Source organism: Cinclus cinclus, chromosome 29, assembly GCF_963662255.1.
Source record: "Cinclus cinclus chromosome 29, bCinCin1.1, whole genome shotgun sequence".
In the NCBI taxonomy this organism is placed as follows: Eukaryota; Metazoa; Chordata; class Aves; order Passeriformes; family Cinclidae; genus Cinclus; species Cinclus cinclus.
In genome coordinates, this window is record NC_085074.1 from 556272 (window position 1) to 576159 (window position 19888).

Below are 19888 nucleotides of genomic sequence, written 5' to 3' on the forward strand. Positions count from 1 at the left end.
GAGAAGCTGTGTCTGCCCCTGGATCCCTGGAAGTGCCCAAAGCCAGGCTGGACAGGGATTGGAGCAGCCTGGGATGGTGGAAGGTGTCCCTGCCCACTGGGACTTGATGGGTTTCAAGGTCTCTTTCCACCCAAACTGTGCCATGATTACAAATACCTGAAAGTCACTGTAACAGTGCTGAGGCTGCTGCTGGGGGATTCCTATGTCACAGCCTGCAGTGGGTTGGAAGGGTGTATTTTCCGTGTTCACATTAGGAATGCCTTACTGGACAAACAGAGCACCCTAATAAATAGAAAATTGGGCATGTACTTTCCAAAACCACATATTACAGTTTTTGCATTTGAGGAGATTGCTGTTGTTCTCAGTGCTGTGTCCCCCTCTGCCATTCAAACGTGTCCTTTTTGCCTTTGCCTGCCCAGTCAGGCTGGGAGGGTGGCTGTGGTGGCTGATGGCGAGTTGTAAGGGCTCTGGTGGTTTGCTGGCACAACTGGAAGTGTTGGTAGCTACAAACAGCCCAGCCCAGGGGCCCTGCTTGCTTCTGGGTTTTTGGCCCAACTCATCTGCATCTGAGAGGAGCCAGAACTGAGTTTTACAAAGTGCAAGAATTCACAGAGGTGATTACAAAAACATTACAAGGTTGCTCACAGTTTCATTAATTCCTTTCCCTCCTCTAGAAAATTAAAGAAATCACCTACATGCACTCAGAAGGGATCCTGGCTGGGGAGCTGAAGCATGGCCCCCTGGCCCTGGTGGACAAGCTCATGCCTGTGATCATGATCATCATGAGAGACCACACCTATGCCAAGTGCCAGAATGCTCTCCAGCAGGTCATTGCACGACAGGTGAGGGCCTGGCAAGGTCTGCATTGCTCCAGAGGTGATGCTTTTAATAGAAAAGTAGTTCACAGACACCCAGACCATCCACTTCGGTGTCACTACCTGCATGTGACTTCAGTAAACACTGTGGCCATTTCAACAGCAGTTTTTGCAGCAATTGCAGAAGCCTGGCATGGTCTGTTTAACCCTTAAATACCCCTCAGGGATGCCCAGTGGATGTGAAGCTGTTTGGTTCTAAATTAGTATTAAATTTTGCCACTGGCACTCTGCACAGAAACAAAGAACCTTCCAGATCTTTCCGCCAGCATTCCCCTGTGTTGCAGGGCCGACCTGTGGTGATTTGTGACAAGGAGGACATCGAGACCATTAAGAACAACAAAAGAACAATCAAAGTTCCCCACTCAGTGGACTGTCTGCAGGGGATCCTGAGTGTGATCCCCCTCCAGCTGCTGGCCTTCCACCTGGCTGTACTCAGGGGCTACGATGTGAGTACAGCATTCCTTCCCCCCATCTCCTGTGTGCTGCTGTGTGCTGGGTGATGCTGCCAGGCTCGGGGGGTTCTCTGTGCCACTGCTTGAGCTGCTGCAGTGCCCAGGGCCAGGCATGGCCAATGCAGAACTGGGAGGAGGCCCAGGACATGTGGTCGAGTTTGGTGCAGCTGAGCTGGGATGTGTGCCTGTGGTCTGGTAGGAGCAGCCAGGCTCTGGAGGGCTGTAGGGAGCTAAAGGGAAGGTGACAATCCTCAGAAGGGTGTTTGGCAAACAGTTTGGTGTTAGCTGTTTGATCTTAATACAGACACTGGCCTCCATCTGTTATCAGTGACCTCTTATCACCTGAGCACTGGAACCATGTGGACTAAAGGACTCAGTCCTTAGTTCTGACAGAGGAGTTGTAACAATAAGGTTGTGGACTTTTTTCTGCACTGAATGGCCTAAATTAACGTGAGAATATGTTGGATTGTTTTCGGTTGAAACACAGGATAAACATTCCACACGTTACAAAGTTATACACAAACAAGCAAAGTGTGTAAATACTCACAAGCCTGTTCTTTCTCCTCCCTTTCTGCAGGTTGATTTTCCAAGAAATCTGGCCAAGTCCGTAACTGTAGAGTGAAAGATCATCTGAATCATAGGGGCAAAGGGGAATTAAATGAAAGACTTTTTTGGTACCAAAATAACTCGATTTTAAAGCCCCCTAGGTAAATCTTATTTTGGTAAATTGTTGTTTGTGTATAAGATCACCATAATTCCATTACATTAGTGATTGTCCAATTGATTCCATGTGCTATGTCAATAGCTCTGGGTTTTTTTGATCAGTAGACTTCCATGAAAGATGTTAAATGATTTTCCTTAAAGATTGTTGAGTCTTCTAGGTAAGGGGCCCTCTACTTTACTCTGGGCTGATGTCATTGTCTCTTACCCCATGTGGCTCATTCCAGTCACTGATGTGAAACCTCTGAAGGAATTAATTAATGCCCTGCCATGCTCTCAGGCAGTGAAACAGGACACCAGGACACACAACTGGAACAAGAGTTGGTACTGGTCATGCTTGTGCAGATATTTTACCAGTGAATGAAACTGCAGGCAAGCCTTTGGGGTAAATTCCTGCCTCAGGTGCAAAAGAGAATTCAGCTGAGCTGGCATGGCCTCCTCCTCTGGGTACTTGGTGAATGTGCCAAGAGCTGCTCCAAGAGGGTTTTATCTATGCCAAAAACAGAGCAAGTGACAATCTTGTAGCCACGGTGGCCACTGCGCCATGTGCCCCAGCACAGCCAGTGGGACTGGGAGCTCTGGCTGGCCAGTGGGTGTGAGGGCAAGGAGGAGTGCCCAGGGCTCACTCAGAGCTGTGCCTGCTGCTGCTTGGGGCTTTTTAAAACAAGTGGAAGTTTTCCTGTGCTGAGGATTTTCCTCTGGAACTGAGAGGCACTGTGCCACACCTGAGTGACCCAGCTGTGTGACACACCTGAGGGACGCAGCTGTGCACACACCTGAGTGACCCAGCTGTGACACACCTGAGTGACCCAGCTGTGTGACACATCTGAGTGACCCAGCTGTGCCAGACCTGAGTGCCCCAGCTGTGTGACACACCTAAAGGGGATAAAAAGGCTCCATAAACATGACAGAAATAAATCTCTCTGTAATATTTCTATAACAAGCTTGAAGAGAATAAAAAAATGACACAGAAAATGTATCTTCAGGGCTCAAAACCTGACTTTTTCAGCGTCATCAAAGGGCAGTTATATATTTCCTAATGTGAAAAGGTGAATTTCCTCCCATCTTGCTGGGTTTTGAATTAGCTTTACACAGGCACTGTAAAACCATGCCGCAAGGTATAAAATGGTGCTGGTGAATATTCCAGGTCATTTACTGCCCCTGAAAAATGGCTTTAGCCAATGCAGTGCTTGGGAACTGCCCAGTGCCCCTGCCAACCCCAGTTCCCCTGGCACAGGGTTACACAGTCATGACACATGGCTGCCCTGAGCAAGGTATTCCCAAAGACTCTGTGGCAATTCTGCTTTGTATGAACCCACAGATACTCTTCCACTTCAATGCAGTGTCAGCTCAAGGCTCAGTTTCATTATGAAAATGAAATGCTGCATGCTTGGAAACAGTTTCTCAAATCTTCTCAAAGTGTATGTGTTTATTAATCTGTCATATTTCAACTATTAATTTATGAACATATTGTGCTGCCAGTGTCTGTTTAAGAACAAAGTGGTAAATGCTGCATTTTAGTTCAGCAAATGCTTTGTGTGAGGCACTGCCCTGTGAAAGCTGTGCCTCTGCCTAAACATGACTTGTAGTTCTCCCTGCTTCACTGGAGGATAATAATTATCCTTAGGGAAAAAACAAGGCTGGGCAATGTTGGAGGAGACAGTTCCTCCTCCAACTCCTCCCAGCTTGCTTTAGAGAACCTGTGCAGGGCTGGGTCCAGCCTGGCTCTCCTGAGTCCCCCTGGCACAGGATGTGCAGTGTCCCATCCTTTGTTCTCAGAACGGGATCTCATGTGAAGCAGCCCCACAATGGAATTATTTGAGGCCCTTTTTCTGCTCCTGCAGCCAGCATTGCTTTTACCCTGCCTTGCACAGAGGGCTGCCCATGGGCAGGGGGGCAGACACTCCTGTGAACACAAGCTGCTGCTCAGTAGAAGTTTGGTAGTACAGGCTGTTATATGTTGGTGAAAGTTGTGTACCAAGAGGACCAAAGAGCAGGAGTCTGAGTTAGAAATGTCCAATCTGACAGTGGAGCTGTAGGGGTTATGCTGAGCTCTCTGGCTTTGTGCTGTGCCAGACAAATCTTTGTTCCTTGTAGCTGGAGGCATTGATGGGGTCAGTAGTGCCCACCCCCTCCTCTTGCCAGCAACTGCCTGTGTATCAAACTCTGCCTGCCAAAACTGAGGGCTTGGAGCTGTTGCAGTGAGGCTGGTGGGTGCTGTAGGTTCAGTCCCAAAGGATGCTCTGGAGCACACCTGTATGAAGAATTCCTCTGCTAAGCGTGGCAGGGAACCTGTTAAGCATCTCCTTGTTGTTGTTGTTGTTGCCATGCAGTGTAAAGTGAGAATGTACAAAGGACTCTTTTTAGCTTACCGTACCACTTTTTGTCCACGTGTTGCATTTCTATGAACAGATGATGTTTCTCCTTTCCTTAGAAAACTTCTAGGATGTCTCGTGGTATTTATTAACAGCCAGTCAGTCTTCTGCTCTCTCAGATGAATGTTTTGCTTACTGAGCCAGTGAAATTCTCTCCTTCCTCACTGAGGTGTTGAAAAATTCAGTAGCCCTGTCTCTAAAATTCAGCCACAGGTAAATACAAAATACAAATCAAGGCCTTTGCCACCTAGAATAGCAACTCCTATTCCTGCCCACTTTGGTCACAGTTTATTTTGTTGTGAGTAACTCTGTTCCTCACCTGCAGAGACTCAGGGGGAAGCTCTGAGGTCTTGAGAGGTAAATAATTTGGTAATTAAAACAAAGACCAGAGAGCTCCCAGCTCAGCACATTTCTGCCTGGAAGTTCTCAGACAGATTCCACACACATGGAAATTAGGCTGCACATGGAATATGCTGCAGCCAGAAAAATTCTTCCCCCCCCAGCTCTGCTGCAGAAGGGCTCTGGGCAGTTTTCTCCCAGATTTGTCATAGACAGCACTCAGTGCACATTCTTACCAAGAGCCCATCAGTGCCTGGGGGCTGTCCCTGGGCAGGGCCATCTCCTGTGTGACGTGGGGAAACCCTTCTGTCCAAAAAGCTGCCTGGATATCCTGTGTTGGGTCAGGCACAAGCCCCTGTGCTGAGAAAGCCAAAACATCACCCAGAGCCTTTCCCAGCCACGTGGAATGGAGCTCATGGGCCTCACACAGAACCCTCAGTCTGGAGCCTTAAGCCCAGCCCAGACACAGAGGTCTGCTTGAGCTGCAGAGTGAAGCCTCTACAGGCACAAATCAAACCCACACCTGTGCAGAACTGGGCCTTTCTCCTCTCTGGCTGTCCCTAGAAGTCCTTGATGCCATGATCAGGTGCCTGGTGGCCGTGTTGGATGGAGGGAGGTTGAAATTAAGTAGCTTAAGTATCAGGTCACTGTTTAGCTGTGGCTAATTTTAGATCCTACCTGAATGTACCAAACTTGCCTCAAAGAATGGAGTCCCTCCTCACCAGAAACGGAGAAGAAACAAGTATTTGGGTTGAAAAAAAAAAAAAAAAAGGAAAGAAAACTCTTTGCCTTCAATTCAATTTCTGTAAATAGACATTTGAGTGGCAAACCCACGTTTCCTCCCTTGTAGATTCTCTGCCTCTGCTGTACATATCCAGCTGGCTTGGGTTGTGGGGACCAGACTGAACTGTGTTTCTGTTGTGTGCTGTATGCAGAAGATGTCTTACTTTTGTCTGTAGTGTTCTATAATTTGGGTTTTGTCTCTTTGCTTACTTTTTTTGTATCTCACCCTTTGAATAAAATCAAGTGCCCTACATTCAACAAACAGAATTACTGGTCTTTAGTTAAATCCATTGAAAGCAGAGGTAACCCCTGTGGAAGTTAAGGGCTGGATGTACAAAGCAGAAAACCTCAGGGCTTAACTCTCCCCTCTCCTGACCAGAAAGGCTGTTTTCAGGTCAGAGATTCAGCCTGTATTTCATCTCTCATGTTTCACCTGCCCTTTCCTAACTGTGTTTTTTTCCTCTCTACAAGAAAGCCCGTGAAATCCCCCTAAGGTAGAGCTGCTTCTGTACCTCAATTCTTATTGAATCACCTTATTTAATCACCACAGAGACAGCTGCAGTCAGCACAGCCCATACATGACCCATGCTCAGTGAGTGTAACCCACATTCCACAGATTCTGAAATTCAGCTTTTCCAAGGAGGAGCCCTGTTTGGGTGAGGCTGAGCTGGGAGCACGAGGGTCAGGTCAGACCAGTGCTGGGGACTTAGGGCTAAAACACACCTGGCTGGCTTTGTGAGGAAATCCCATGGTGACAAAACGCTGTCTGGAATTCACCCTCTTCCTCTTGGATTCATTTCCTTAGGGATCTTTGCCTCTCCAGGGCAGCAGCATCAAACTTCAGCCTTTATTATCTTAGACAAAAGCAGCAGCTCAGGCTTCTCCTCTCAGTGACCTTCCCCATACAAAAAACAGCCTGAAGGGTCCCCAGGCTCCTCTCTTTAGGGCTTAGAACTTGCAGTGTGGCCATGGGAGCACAAAGAAAGGTGGGAGCAGGATTGCACAGAAACCTTCAGTCCTGCCCATATTGTCTCGTACAAGCTGATAAATAAACCCTAGAAACCAAGGGAGACTTCCAGACAGGCATAAGGATTTGGTTTGAATAAATGGCTTTACACTGACTGCTCCAGAATGGTGGAGAAGCAGCACCTGTTCTGTTCCTTGTCCGGGACAGGTAAAAGCTATTGTTAATTACAATAATCTTGCTAATTGCCCTTCCCAGAAAGACATAGCCACGCCCAGCTCATGGGGTGAGGACACAGCTGATGACAGAGCCACCCTCCTGTGCACAGGGAGGAGCAGGAGACGCTGGGAGTCCCTTGGGAGCAGCACCCCTGACCTGGGGAGCTGTGGCTCCGGAGCCCTGGGTGCTCTCAGCAGCGCCCCAGGAACCATCCCCAGGGCCAGAACAACATCTCTGGGGTCACAGCAGCCCCTCAGCTCTTGCAGCATCAGCCAGGGGGCTTTAAGGGCCTCAGCTTTAGTGACAGCTGACAGGACATCCTGAAAAATGTAGAAAAATGCTGCACAGGGATGGGAGTTCACCTCGGTGAGGCATCCTGGCCAGTTGCAGCTGAGTTCTGCACAGTCCAGAGCACTTCAGGAGACAGGGGACTGCACTTTCCCAAACCCTCTGCTTTGTCCTTCCCCAAGCCCTCTGCTCCAGCTCTGGTGGCACAGCCAGATGTGGATGGACCCACACAGCCACAGCTCCTGGACAGGCACGGCCTCCTCAGCTCCAGCCCAGCAGAAGAACTGCTTCTGCAAGCCTGGCCCCAAATCCACCATGTGCTTCAAAAGAGGCCATTCCTCACCTGTTCCCATGCATTTATCTGATTATTGGAATACAGCACTGGAAGGAAGAAAAACTGCCTCACCAGGATGGTCCATTCAATGCTGAGGAGATTTACCCAGCCCCTCAGGAAAATCAGACCCACAGATCAGACAGGACATGACTCCTTCCCCCTCCTCTGGCTCATTCTTTGCTGTTTAGGTCAGATATAATATGTTCCCATGGTCCTTACAAATTCCTACAGAAATGAGCGGAAACAAACAGGCTGTGCAGAGACCCAGGATGCTGCAAGGCAGCGAGCCTGGGCAGACTGGGACACTGATGGTGCCACTGCAGCCCTGAGCTACCCAGTGATGCTCCCCAGGGCACTGGGACCATGTGCAAGATGGGGCCAGCACAGGAGGCCTGGGCAGACTGGGGTGAGGTCACCCAAGCTCCTTGTTCAGGATAAAATTACCAAATTACCTGCACACAAATTACCAGCTGCATCAAAGAGCAGTATTCAGCAAACCTGCAGGGGGGCAGTTGGACCCTCCCAGCTCCTCCATTCCCTCCCAGCTCCTCCATTCCCCGTCTGTCCAGCATTCCCTGCCCCAGGGACGGAATGGCTAGAGGGGACAGTCCAGCTCTGCCTGCACAGCTCGGTGTCCCCAGCAGAGCAGGAGACATGCAGGTGCTGAAAGGGTGGCACAACGTCTTCTGTCGCCAGCAGGGAGTCCCTGGGAGGAAGGACTGACTGCCTCTCCTGTCCCTGCTGTCCCCAGGACCTGTCCTCGAGCTCCCAGCTGGCTCCTTCTGGTACCTGGGCTAGGCAGGACACTCATGGGGGGGGCACTGGCAAACCCTGGGGATGTGCCTGGAGTTGCCTGGGTGACCAAAGCCACCTTCCCACCAGTGCATGGATGGTGGGAAAAGCTGGCTGGAGCCACAAAAGCTCCTCTCCAGCACGAGGCCAGCACAGACAGAACGGCCCTGCGGTCATGGCCACTCTGAGCTGTGGCAGGGACTCACATTCCTGTTGGCATTTCCTGAAGCAGCTGCTTTCCCCAGCCCTGGAACTGCTGACCATGACAATTCTCCTCTGCCCAGACAGCCCCAGCTGGCCCTGCCTGAGGAGGTTGCAGGCACACACTAGGACAGGCTGTCCACACTCAGGGGGTGACCCCCAATCTCCCTGGAGAGAAAAACCCTCCAGCCATCACCTGCTGGAATTCAAGGTGCATTCCAGAACTGCACCAAGGTGGGAAGGACACATGCAGGAAAAATTCCCACTGGGTCGAAGCACGAGGAAGGACAGGTTTATGTGAGCCAGGGAATGTGGAACAGCCCTTGCTGACACAGGATGGCAGTTCTCATCCTCCTCCTCTCCACCTGAGCCTGGCACAGCCACGTCCCCTCCCTCAGCCCCTCAGAAATGCTCAGAGCCTGAAGTCTTGAATGAATTGAGTACCTCTGTGGATGGATGAAGTGGCTCCAGGATGTCCCCACAGGACCCCAGCCAAGCCAGGCGGGGGCTGTTGTTTTTTATGTCCCTGTTCAGGTGGATCATTCCCTGTCCCAGGGCTGTTGTTTTTATGACTGCCTGTCCCTTTTGCAGGTCGATCGCATCGCTGCCTCCAGAGACTGAGCACCAGCACTACCCCAGAGCTGCTGCAGCACCTGAGGGTCGTGAGGAGGAGGAGCCAGGGGTGAGCGGGGACAGCCAGACCCTGCCCAGGGTGACACTGGCCCTCGGGTGACACCACGCCCGGGGTGACACTGGCACTGAGGTGATGCCACCTCAAGGGTGACAGCACCCCTGGCTCAGCCCAGACCCCCCCAGGCCCCCTCTGCTCCACAGCCCAGCCCAGCACCCCTGAGCGTTTAGCGCTGAACAAAGCCTGGAACCGCCCCTGGGGAGGTGACACACTCAGAGGCCGCTGTGCTCACTGGCTGTGTTTAGCACTGGAGTTCTTGTCTTGTTTGTAGAGTTTAAACAATAAAAGTCTTTCAAAGATGATCTTGGTTTTTAGAGCAATTACCAAAAGTGGAGTATTTTGCTTTAGAAATGCCAGTTTGTCTTTTCTTGGATGGTTCCTTTCCTTCTTGGCTTCTGCCGCTCAGGGAACAAAGCCAAGCTCACCACCCTCCCCTGCTCCCCCTTTTCCTGTTCAGTGACAGTTCTGAGGGCTTGGACCCAAATTTCCCTCCTTGTGTCTCCTTTAGACAGAGCTGAGGGCTGGGCTTTGTCACAAGAGTCTGGCTGGACAGTCCTGCACTTTGTTCAACACCCCAGTTAGTCACAAACATCCCAACTCAACCCAAAAAGCTGCTGAGATCTCCATAGTGAACTCCTGGGAATAGAGAAAACCTTCCACAGGATTTGATCAGGACTCCCCAAGCCTGTGTGGGAAGCAGAGGAGCAAAGCTTTTGTGCTCACCAAAGCTGGGGAGCCCAGCATGAATCAGCTTTTCTGACGGAAGTGCAGTAAAAAAATTAATACAGAGCAAAACTGTTACAGGCTGCACCAGCCCCAATTGGACTGACAGAGCAATGCTGGGAAAAGCTTTGATGCTCTTGCACAAAGCCAAAGCAGGGCAGTGTTCCAGGCTGGCCCAGCCCCTCTTGCTCCTGCTGCAGACTGACAGCATCCCCCTTCCTGCCTGGGCCAGAGACCCCCGAGCTCCTCCAGCTCCCTGGAGCGTGGGGGGCAGCTCTAGGATCTGGCAGAATCCCACAGCTCATCCCTCCTTTTCCTGCTGCACAGAGGGGGAGGAGGGAGCAAACCCAACCCAAATCCATCCTGAGGCTGCAGTGCAGAGATTTATCACCGGTCTGGCTGCAGACAGACAGACAGACAGACAGACAGACAGACATCACCAGTGCAGATGATGCTTGCCTCGCTGTCTCCCCGAGGACTTCACTGTGATTAAATCACATTCCATCAGCAGCAGAGAGTCAGGGAAGCAGCAGTCAGGAATTTCTGGACAGGAAATAGATGGGAAGAGGAGGGGAAAGGATTCCGTGGAAGGGTGAAGAACATGAGCAGTCTCCTGCTCTGTCCTCTCCAAAACCACAGGGGAGGTGCCTGCAGGGTCCCCATTCCCACAGCCCTGTCCCCTCTGTCCCAGGTCTGGGCAAGCCCAGCTGAGCCCAGGAGGAGCTGGCACCACTGAAACCCAAAGGCATTTTGTCAAAACACAACAGGGAGCACAGGGAAAGGAGCATCTCAGACACTTCCCTGACACTGCTGAAACCACCCCAGATGAACTCAACCCCCTTCCCTGCAGTTTTAGCTCAAAATTTTTACAGAGGACTGCACTGAACTCATTTAGCTCCTGTTGGGGGTTTGTCTGCAGCAGGGAGGCACCAAGGACCAGACCAGGGCCAGGCCAGCAGAGCTCCCTTGCAGGATGAACCCATCACTGCAGGGATGTCCCCAGATGGCGCTGGGAAAACTAGGGAAGAAACTCCCAGAAAACCACCCCCAGCCTCCAGCCATGAGCGTCCGTCTGGGGCTCATGAAGGGGTCCCAGAGAAGGGGTCCCAGAGGCTGTCTGTAAATGTGACCCTGCCAAGATGCTTTAGATGTCTGCAGTGGAGCATAAAGTAACAGTTGTCAGCTTGAAAAATACATTAGACCTTAAAAAGGCCTCTGGTAAAAAAAAAAAAGGGAAAAAAGTGGGCAGAGAGGAGGAAGAAAAAATGATTTATTTTTCAGTTTTGGCCAGATCACAGTTGTCAGTAAATATTCTTCTCAGATAAATAATTTGCCGTTGTTGTTTTCAAAGAAATATAACCAGCAAAGCTCCCTTGTTTAAAGCTCAGCTCTAAATTACTTCGTAGGGAAGTGAAAATATTTCCTCTGGGGACTCGGCACTCTCCTCCCTTAAATACCCCAGCAGAACTGGAGAGGTGACAAGAGGTGACTTGACTCTCCCAGCAGGAGCTCAGGAGCTCTGCCCTGCACACCTCAGCAGTGCCACCCGTGCCACATGTCCCTCTGTCCCTCGTGTCCCTTGTGTCCCTTGTGTCCCTGTGTCCCTTGTATCCCTTGTGTCCCTCCTGCCACATGTCCCTGTGTCCCTTGTGTCCCCATGTCCCTCATTTCACATGTCCCCTGTGTTCCCCATGTCCCCCGTGTCCCTCGTGTCCCACCCCCAGGGCCAGCAGGATGTTTCCTCCCATCCTGGCAACCCCAGCAGTGATTTCTGTAATTTCCCCTTCTCAAGCTGGTTCTGGAGCTGTTCTGCTGTGGGAGTTCAGAGGTGTCAGAATTCCTTCTCCAAGCCCAGGTTTGGATTCACTGGGAATTGTTTATGGTGCTGCACGACCCCTGCCTGCCAACACTGAGTGATCAAAGGTCCCTTAAGCCAAAGATCCCTACCTGCAGCTCCACAAAGATCTGTGTTCATCCTGCTGAACCAAGGGATTCTCTGGCTGCTCTCCAGCAGCCTGTGCCTTCTTTTTTCTCCCTTGCATTCGGGCCTGTTTCTTATTTATTTAATTTGGTGTTGTGGGAATGTAAAAATGTGCCCCAGTGGATGAGGCTGGTGGCCTGGGTGGTCCCACACTTGGCTCAGCCCGTGCCTGAGTCAGCCAAGCTGCTGCAGTCAGAAATCTTGGAAGGGGTGGAAAGTGAGATCCTGTTCCACAAAACCTCCCTGCAGAGCATGGAGGGCAGGATGCCCTAGCAGCTGTCCCCAGACAGCTCCTGCTGCCCCTCAGGGCAGTCAAGAACTTCCAGGGAGGAACAGACCCCCCTGGAGATGGCAAATCCACCAAGCAGGGAAATCTGGGCTGGAAAACAACACAGGTGGGGACCAGGACCCCTCTGGTGCTGCAGGAACCTGGGGGATGATGCTGCTACAGCACCATAGCAGGAGGAAAACTGGCCTCAGACAAGCAGAGACACCTCCAGATTTGCAGCGATACCTAAACTTTCCCCTGCCTGCTCTAGAGAACATCTGGATGTTTAAAGGACCAGGAATCTGCTAGCAGGAGTTAATCCTGTATTTCTTTATCAAAAGTCCCTGGAATTATTCAGTTGTGCCTGCCCACAGGGAGCAGCAGCAGAACCAGGTGTAAAGCCAGAGGGACCAAGGACCAATTTGCTGAACACTTTTCTTGGGTTTTTTGGTTTTTTTTTGGGTGTCACATATACCCTCAGTTCACCCACTGCCACAGCCAGGAATTAAAACTGCATTTCTCTGTGTTTTCTGGGTCAACACAAATTTCCTCATTCTCCAAAAAGGGATTTTACAAGATTCTCCTATAGCTGCAGAGGAGCAAGCAAAAGTTTGCTGTCATGTCTGGGGGAGGACATGCTGGCACAGGAGGGTCTCAGAGCACTCAGGACACAAGTCACATCTCTGCCAGCAATTCCCTCTTCCACCCTCATTGGACAGGTTACTTGCTTCCACGTGGTTCTTTAATGAAAAAACAGACATTTCATTTTGCAAGTGGATTATTTTTGCTGGATTATCTCAGGCTGGGGGAGCAGCTTCAACCAAGCCACCCCAGACAGGGACAGGCAGATGCAGACAAGTGAGGATGACTTCAGGATTTGACCTTCTGAGCTGGACTGCTTAAAAAGCAAACAAGAACGTGTCTGATGCTACTGCAATGATTTTGATACATTTTCAGCAGGTGGAAATCTCTCCAGTTTCCATAACAGACTGTGGCACAGGTGGCTGCCATCACTTCCAGCGAACACCCCCAGACACTCATCCTGCTCCCCGAAAAGTTTACAGCTGTCAAATTCATACCAAAACAGGAGTTCCCAAGTTGTGCCCTATGGGATCAGCTCTGGCTGCCCCTGCAGCCCAGGCTGGCTCTCTTGCCCTGGACACAGCTAAAAATACCCCCATTCATTCCCGGTGTTGTTTTTCCACATCTGCTGTTGTTGTGGTTACAGGAGCCCTCCAGAGCAGGGAGGGGGAGGCTCTGCACGTGGGGAGGGTATTTCCAGGTGTTTCATCCTTGCATCCTTTTATTTAAGATATTTAGGTGCTCACAAGTGCCCATGCCTTAAATAAAATCTGGGAATCAATCCCAGCCTTCTCCTCAGGCCCTTCAGACTGGAGCATCTGCAGTGCACAGAAATTCTCATTCTGTCTGACCCCAGGCACTGCAGAGTTCAAGATTCTCACTTTCCCAGACGAAACAACTCCAGGTTTGTCCCCACAGGTCCCAGCCATGGATATTCCGCGGGATATTCCGTGGGAATGCTGACAGGCAGGCAGAGCTTGCCAAGGCCAGAGGTGCTCACAGCTCACGTCACTAGGAGCATACTGAAGGAATGCAGACATCCCCTGCTCCTGCCTGGCTTTTCCTTTCCCAGAGACCTTCCGTGGAGTAAGGAATACCTCGAGGAAGGATCCCTACACCTTGGTGAGCCCACACTGACCACAGGGCTCATGGGCAGCAGGGGAGAAGCACAAAGAATCTTCTGCAGGCAGCTGAAGTCTCTCACACCCAGAGGAGATGCCAGGGAGGATTTGAAGTGGGGATGGAAAGTGGAATTTAGAAATCCCCAGCTTTTCTTGTGAGTAGGAGTTACCTCATTGCTAAGTTCAGTTTTCCACTCCCTGTGGTATTTGTGCATGCTATGGTTTCTCCATCCCTGTTAATTTCTCCAGCTCTGGAAAAGGTCCCACGATTTAACTCCTACAGATTTCCCTGCTCAGGCTGCAGCTCTGGTCACATCCAGCAAGAGCCAGGATGTCCCCTGGGTGGAAGGGACAAGTCCTCCACCATCAGGGACACCTCACTTTGGGGGACAACTGCACTGACCTTGTGGATGAGAAAACATTTCCCCTCATTCTCTGCACCTTTCCAATGTATTTTTCCTTCCCACATTACCAGGAAGGACCCTTCAAAACATTTAACTGTTAAAAAATACTTAAATAATCTAGAAGTTCTAGCAATGTGCTGCAGACTTTCAGCCACTGTATGCATCCAGGATGATTTATTTTACAGATCATATCATTTTTACAAGTTATTTTATAGCTGTTTCTGAAATAAAAAGATGCATTACACTCTCCAGCAGCAGAGAGGATGCTCTGGCTGAGTACCCCTGACATTTCCATCAGCCCCACACAAACCATTATCTGCGACTTGATGAGGCTTTCTCTGCCAAATTTAGGGAGAAATAAAGCAATTTCCCTCCCTTCCAAGAGAGGAGCTCCTCAGGTTTCCCAGGGCAGATGGGGAACAAACAGGATCCACCTGCAAGGAGAGGCTTGGGAGCAGCCCCCAGACCCAGCCGCTGCTGTTCCCTGGCCCCACCTGAGCACCGTGGGCTGGAACTGTGTGTCCAGAGAGGCAAAACCAGGACAGAGTAGCCTAAAACAAAGAGAAATCCCTGCCAGGAATCCCCATTTGGGCTCCTTGCAGCTGCCCCAGCCTCATCCCGGTCTCCCCCAGTTCCTTGCTCCAAAGGGGAGCTGCTCCCATGGCTCTGTGGCACCCCAAACCCCTCCCTGAGCCCCCAGTGCCCTGATCAGCCCAGACAGGGAGCCCAGACTGGGAGCCTAGCCCTGCTCCCACTGGGCTCACTGGGTGCAGCTGCTGGCAATGACCCTGGCTCGTGTGCGCCTGATGCTCTGGGGACACTTTGCTCCAAAAGAACCTTTCTGTCTGGGAAATTTGCCCTGTTCTGGCAGCACTGTGGGGCACCCTGGGGCTCAGGGGCCGAGGGGGTCCTGCCCAGTGGGGCTGGATCTGCTGGAAATTCAAACCAGCCTGCCCAGGTCCCCGTGTTCTCCTGGGATTTTCTGCCCAGAGCAGTGATGGTTCTTTCAGCACAGTTGTGCAGCCACTTCTGTGAATTTTCCTGCCCTGACAGACCCAGAGCTTCCATCAAAGCAGGTTTTCATCCTTTTTTCTGAGGTTGGGCTAAATCAGGTTCAACTTGGGGTTTTTTTCACCTGACCTCTTCTGAGCAAAGCAACTGTGATTTTCTTTGAGTCTTCATTAAAAAAAAAACAACCCACAAACACACTACCTTTTTTTAAAATGAGTTTGAGTGACAGCAGGACCTACTGAGCACTGTGACTTGCTCCTTGCATTTACCAGGTACAAGCTTGGTTTAAACAAAACACAGCAAGACAAAAGCAGCCTGAGCCCTGGCTTGCAGGGTCTGGTGTGCTGAGGGAACTGCCAGCTCATGTCTTCAGAGGCAGGTAAAGCCTGGCTCTGTGTGCTTGGGACCCACAGCCAGAGACTGAATTTATTCATGCTCTTCTTTGTGGAATATCAAAACAACCACATCAAAATCCAGGTGAGCTGGGGTAGTTAAGTTTGGTTATTCCTGGTAGTGGCTGTGCCCTGATAAAGATGCCTCTGGTAAAGGTTCCTGAGCCAGTTTGTGTGAAATGGCAAATTCAGGGAGGAATGGGCAGTTTAAACTCTGCCACATTCTCGAAGAAAACAGCTTTTATGTCAGGAGTGCTCTGGGCTGTTGGGAAGAAAACAACCAAGTCTTAGTTCCCCAACATAATGAAAAAGCAGTTTGTGAGAATTTGTTGCCCAGGATTTGCTCTGCTGCGACAAAGAATTGCTCAGAGCCCACCAGAGATTTGTGTAGTTCTTTAATAATAACATCAAGGTCAGCAAGAGTAATGACTGGATTTAACAAATGACACATGCAACAAACAGGAGTAAAACATCACTGTACTGCACTGGCTGAGCTCACAACACAGAATTCAACATCAAAACAGGGACTGCTCTGCTCCTCCCCTGCACCAGCACCACAAACAGGGCAACAGGCCCAATTTATTACCCCCAAAACTTGCCAGAGCCCTCAGATCCAGACATGCCCCTTCCCCAAAATAAACAGAAGAGGCCTTCACACGCCAGGGAGCAGAGAGAGAATTCAGGTGATCACAGAGATCATGCCAGCAGCACTTGGTAACACTGGGCAAGTAAAATAAAATAAAATAAACCAAAACAGAACCTGAACCTTTGCAAAGGCTCAACCCTTGGAGGCTGCCAGGCACTGATGGAGAGTTTTGAACAAATGAATGAAAGACAGACAAGGGGAGGAATCAAAAGGCAAAAGAAAAGCTGATGGATTTTCAATACCATCAGACACCTGGTACCTGCTGTGACCAGCCCAGCTGGGGTCTCTGGGGTGGCACAGCAGCTGTGGCATCACTCAGCTCCTTTTGGATGAACATTTAATTAAGTCTGGCTGGTGTGGACTAGGAAAGGTTCACAGACAGAGTACAAAGGGCACCACAGAGCACTGGGTGGTGCTCCAGCAAATTCGACCTCATTTCCATGGCATTAATTGTCAGTGGGAGCTGGTTTGAATTCAGGACCAACTTTTCACTCTCAGTGGCCTCCCATTAAGCCATCAAGTTCCTAAATTAATTTTTAGGGTTCAGCATAAAGGGAATGTGGCTTTTGAAAGCACATGAGGTACTTTTGGGAGCCATTTCTGCAGCCAGATTTAGTTTGGTCCTAAATCACAGAACCCCAGAATGGTCTGGGTTGGAGGGGACTTTAAATCCCATCCAGTGTCACTCCTGCTATGCCAGGGACACTTTTCACTGTCCCAGGTTGCTCCAAGCCCCATCCAGCCTGGCCTTGGGCACTGCCAGGGATCCAGGGACAGCCACAGCTTGTCTGGGAATTCCATCCCAGCCCCTCCCCACCCTCCCAGGCAGGGATTCCTTCCTAAATACAAACCATGTACAAAATTCACCACCAAACATGCTCTAAGTTTTGTGGGAACATTAGGAAGTTCCTCACTTCAGAGTTCAGAACTCTGCAGAGTTGTGTAGGGTTTTTTTTTTTCAGGCGCTCCACCCAGATCCACGTGCAAAATCCCTTTGCCAATGGATGGGTGGCCTGTGTAGTCTGGAGCTGCAGTGCCTCAATTAATGCCATGTCAAACAGGTACTCGTCACTACAGGAAATATTTGTACATTTATAAAAAAAGAAAAAGGCAATACAACCATAAAGAAAAAATACAACAAGCACAGCTTGATGCGGTAACATGCCATGAAATGTCATTGGCTTTATAATAATTTACTACAACTTGAAAAATGTTCTTTTATCCACAATGGATAGGAAATGCTTCCATCTAACATATGGTAAGCATGCAGCAACAATATGTACAACAAAAAATTTGGAGCTTGTTTTTTATTCTTAAACTGGATTTGAAAATCCTGATTTTTCTAACCTGATCTAGGCTATATTTTGTGTCTTTAAATCTGCAGGGTTTGTTATTTTTCCCTTAGTTTGGGGAGAATGAGAATTTCTATGTACATCTGCAAAAATGTCATGGAGAACATACTTCTTTTTATTTTCCCCCCAGCAGTAGATTTATTGGTTAATTAACCAATTAACCAACTTATTGGCTGACACTTTAAAATTCTCAATGCTGTACTGTTGAAAATAATTTCCTTCCCAAATATTTTTGAAATGCTGAGGAACTGTTGGGGATGTGGGTCCTGTGTTACACCACTCCCAGTTTTCACACCTTCCATCATGAAACCAAACCAGACCAGACCAGACCAGACCAGATCAAACCAAACCCGACCAGACCAGACCAGACCAGACCAGAGCAAAGCAAATGCAGGAGCTCTTTGCCTGCCCAGATCCATCCACGAGGGAGCCCAGCCCAGCTTGAATGGGGGTGTCAGGGGGAAGCTCCCCCTCCCACCCTTAGTGTTCTCTTGTGGAACCAACCTGTGACTGGTACAGCTGGGATAAGGGAGCAGCACACAGGGAATTTGCTCTGGCTCAGGGACTGCTCCGTGCTGCCTGCAGACAGAACAGTGGGGGATCAAAGGGGAACACAGCCTCGGCTTGGGTTCAGTCCCAGCTCCTCAGGACTGACGGATTTATCCCACCTAAGAGCTGACCCTGACCCAGCACAGGGAGGGAGGGACTCAGAGCCTTGTGCCAAGGGTTCCCTGCTGCCCTTGCCCAAAGGGGCCCAGGGTAGGTCTCCATTGTCCCCTTCCCTTCCCTTCCCTTCCCTTCCCTTCCCTTCCCTTCCCTTCCCTTCCCTTCCCTTCCCTTCCCTTCCCTTCCCTTCCCTTCCCTTCCCTTCCCTTCCCTTCCCTTCCCTTCCCTTCCCTTCCCTTCCCTTCCCTTCCCTTCCCTTCCCTTCTTGAGATTTTTTTCTCTTTTTTTTCCCCCTTGTTTTTCTAGAAAAGCTAGAACTGGTATTTCCAAAAGCACTGAAGAAAGTACTTGGCAAAGCATTTCTTTATCTGGTAAAAAATGAGATGAGAACCCTTTGCTATTGATAGAACTGCAGCTACAAAGGTGGTTTCTGTCCTGTGAGATTTCCAGAGATTTTTGTGAGAACTGATCCCAAGGGTCAATCAGGGAATTCTGGCTGAGGGGCTGTGAGGTCTCCCCTGGCTCTGCCCTGGGCTGCCCAGGTGCTCAGGGTGGCTGTAGGATACAGCAGTGTGCAGGAGATGCTCTGGGGTGTGCTGGGGGTGCCATGAAGGTGAGGAGGAAGCATGAGAAATGCAGCCAGTGCATTTCTTGGCAGACTGAGTCCCATCTGGGCTGTCCCATGGGGGTTGGCCTCAGTCAATACTGCTAATAGGAGTGATGATGTTGAGAGCTGACAAGACTGAGTAAGGACACTGGCTCTTCTTCACTCAGAGCTCACTCAGGGGAGGCAGCTGCTACTTGTTTAGGAAAGGAAAACAAAAAAAATCCAAAAAAATCCATGTGGAAACATTTTTAAGGCGAGAGAATTCAATTTACAGTAAAACAGAGATGCATCAGTGGCAACCTTTTCAAACTGACAGCAACAAGGAGCCCAAGCAGACTGGATTCAGGAAACTCAAGACACCAAACCTCTGGTTTACATTCAGAGTCTTTCTCTTTGAAGTGGAAACTAGCATAAAGTTGCACTGCAGAACCATGGAGAGATGGACTAGATGGACAGAATTACCTGAACCCAATGCCAAGACTCTTCTGTTGACCACTCCTTTCCCAAACTTCCCCATGGTTATGCCCTCTGTCCTGCTGGGAACACCAAAGGCTGACCTGACGGGGTTTATTTTCCCCTGCACTCTGATTTCCTAGTGACACTGTTTCCAAAAAACACAAACCAAACATCCACAAACCAACATCTACAAACCAAACATCCTCCACTCCACCCCATCCCACAGCCCCTTGTCCTTCGCAGCCCCTCGGAGGTGACACCGCCTTAGGCTGGCAGTGCCTGGTGGGTGACACTCTGTCTGTCACCAGTCCTGCCCATGCTGGTGGGTTCTGGGCCTGCAGAGCTGCTGGTGCCACTGCTGCCTGGCAGCTGGAAGGGAGGGGCTGTCCCTGTCCCTGTGCCATGTGCAGATGTCCCCAGGTTGCTGGCTGGGGTTCTGCAGTGGCAGGAGTCCTGTGCAATCCTGACCCAGGAGGACTTCCTTGGCTCCAGTTCCCCGTTCCTGTTTTCCAGTCCTGGGCTCACCATGCCGAGGCACAGGGAAGTGTCAGGGACCCAGAGGTGGCACAGCCTCGCTGGGATGGACTTGGACCTCTTCTGGGCTTTTCTTGCTTTGAGAGTTTGGAGGCACTGATGCTCAAGGGGT

At 50.3% G+C, this 19888-nt stretch overlaps 1 protein-coding gene across 4 annotated transcripts in view; it reads left to right on the forward strand.

Moving 5' to 3' along the window:
• GFPT1 (glutamine--fructose-6-phosphate transaminase 1) overlaps positions 1-9335 on the forward strand; it is a 32820-nt gene extending 23485 nt beyond the window's left edge. For 3 of the 4 annotated variants that reach the window (XM_062510731.1, XM_062510729.1, XM_062510728.1), the window contains 3 exons: positions 675-842; positions 1160-1321; positions 1905-7039. In XM_062510731.1, the coding sequence (XP_062366715.1) occupies positions 675-842; positions 1160-1321; positions 1905-1949 (375 nt within the window). In that variant the 3' untranslated portion in view covers positions 1950-7039. Of the gene's footprint in view, positions 1-674; positions 843-1159; positions 1322-1904; positions 7040-8933 lie in introns of those variants that run through there. The other variant, XM_062510730.1, reaches the window with a different exon arrangement.
• Positions 9336-19888: the final 10553 nt, after the last annotated feature.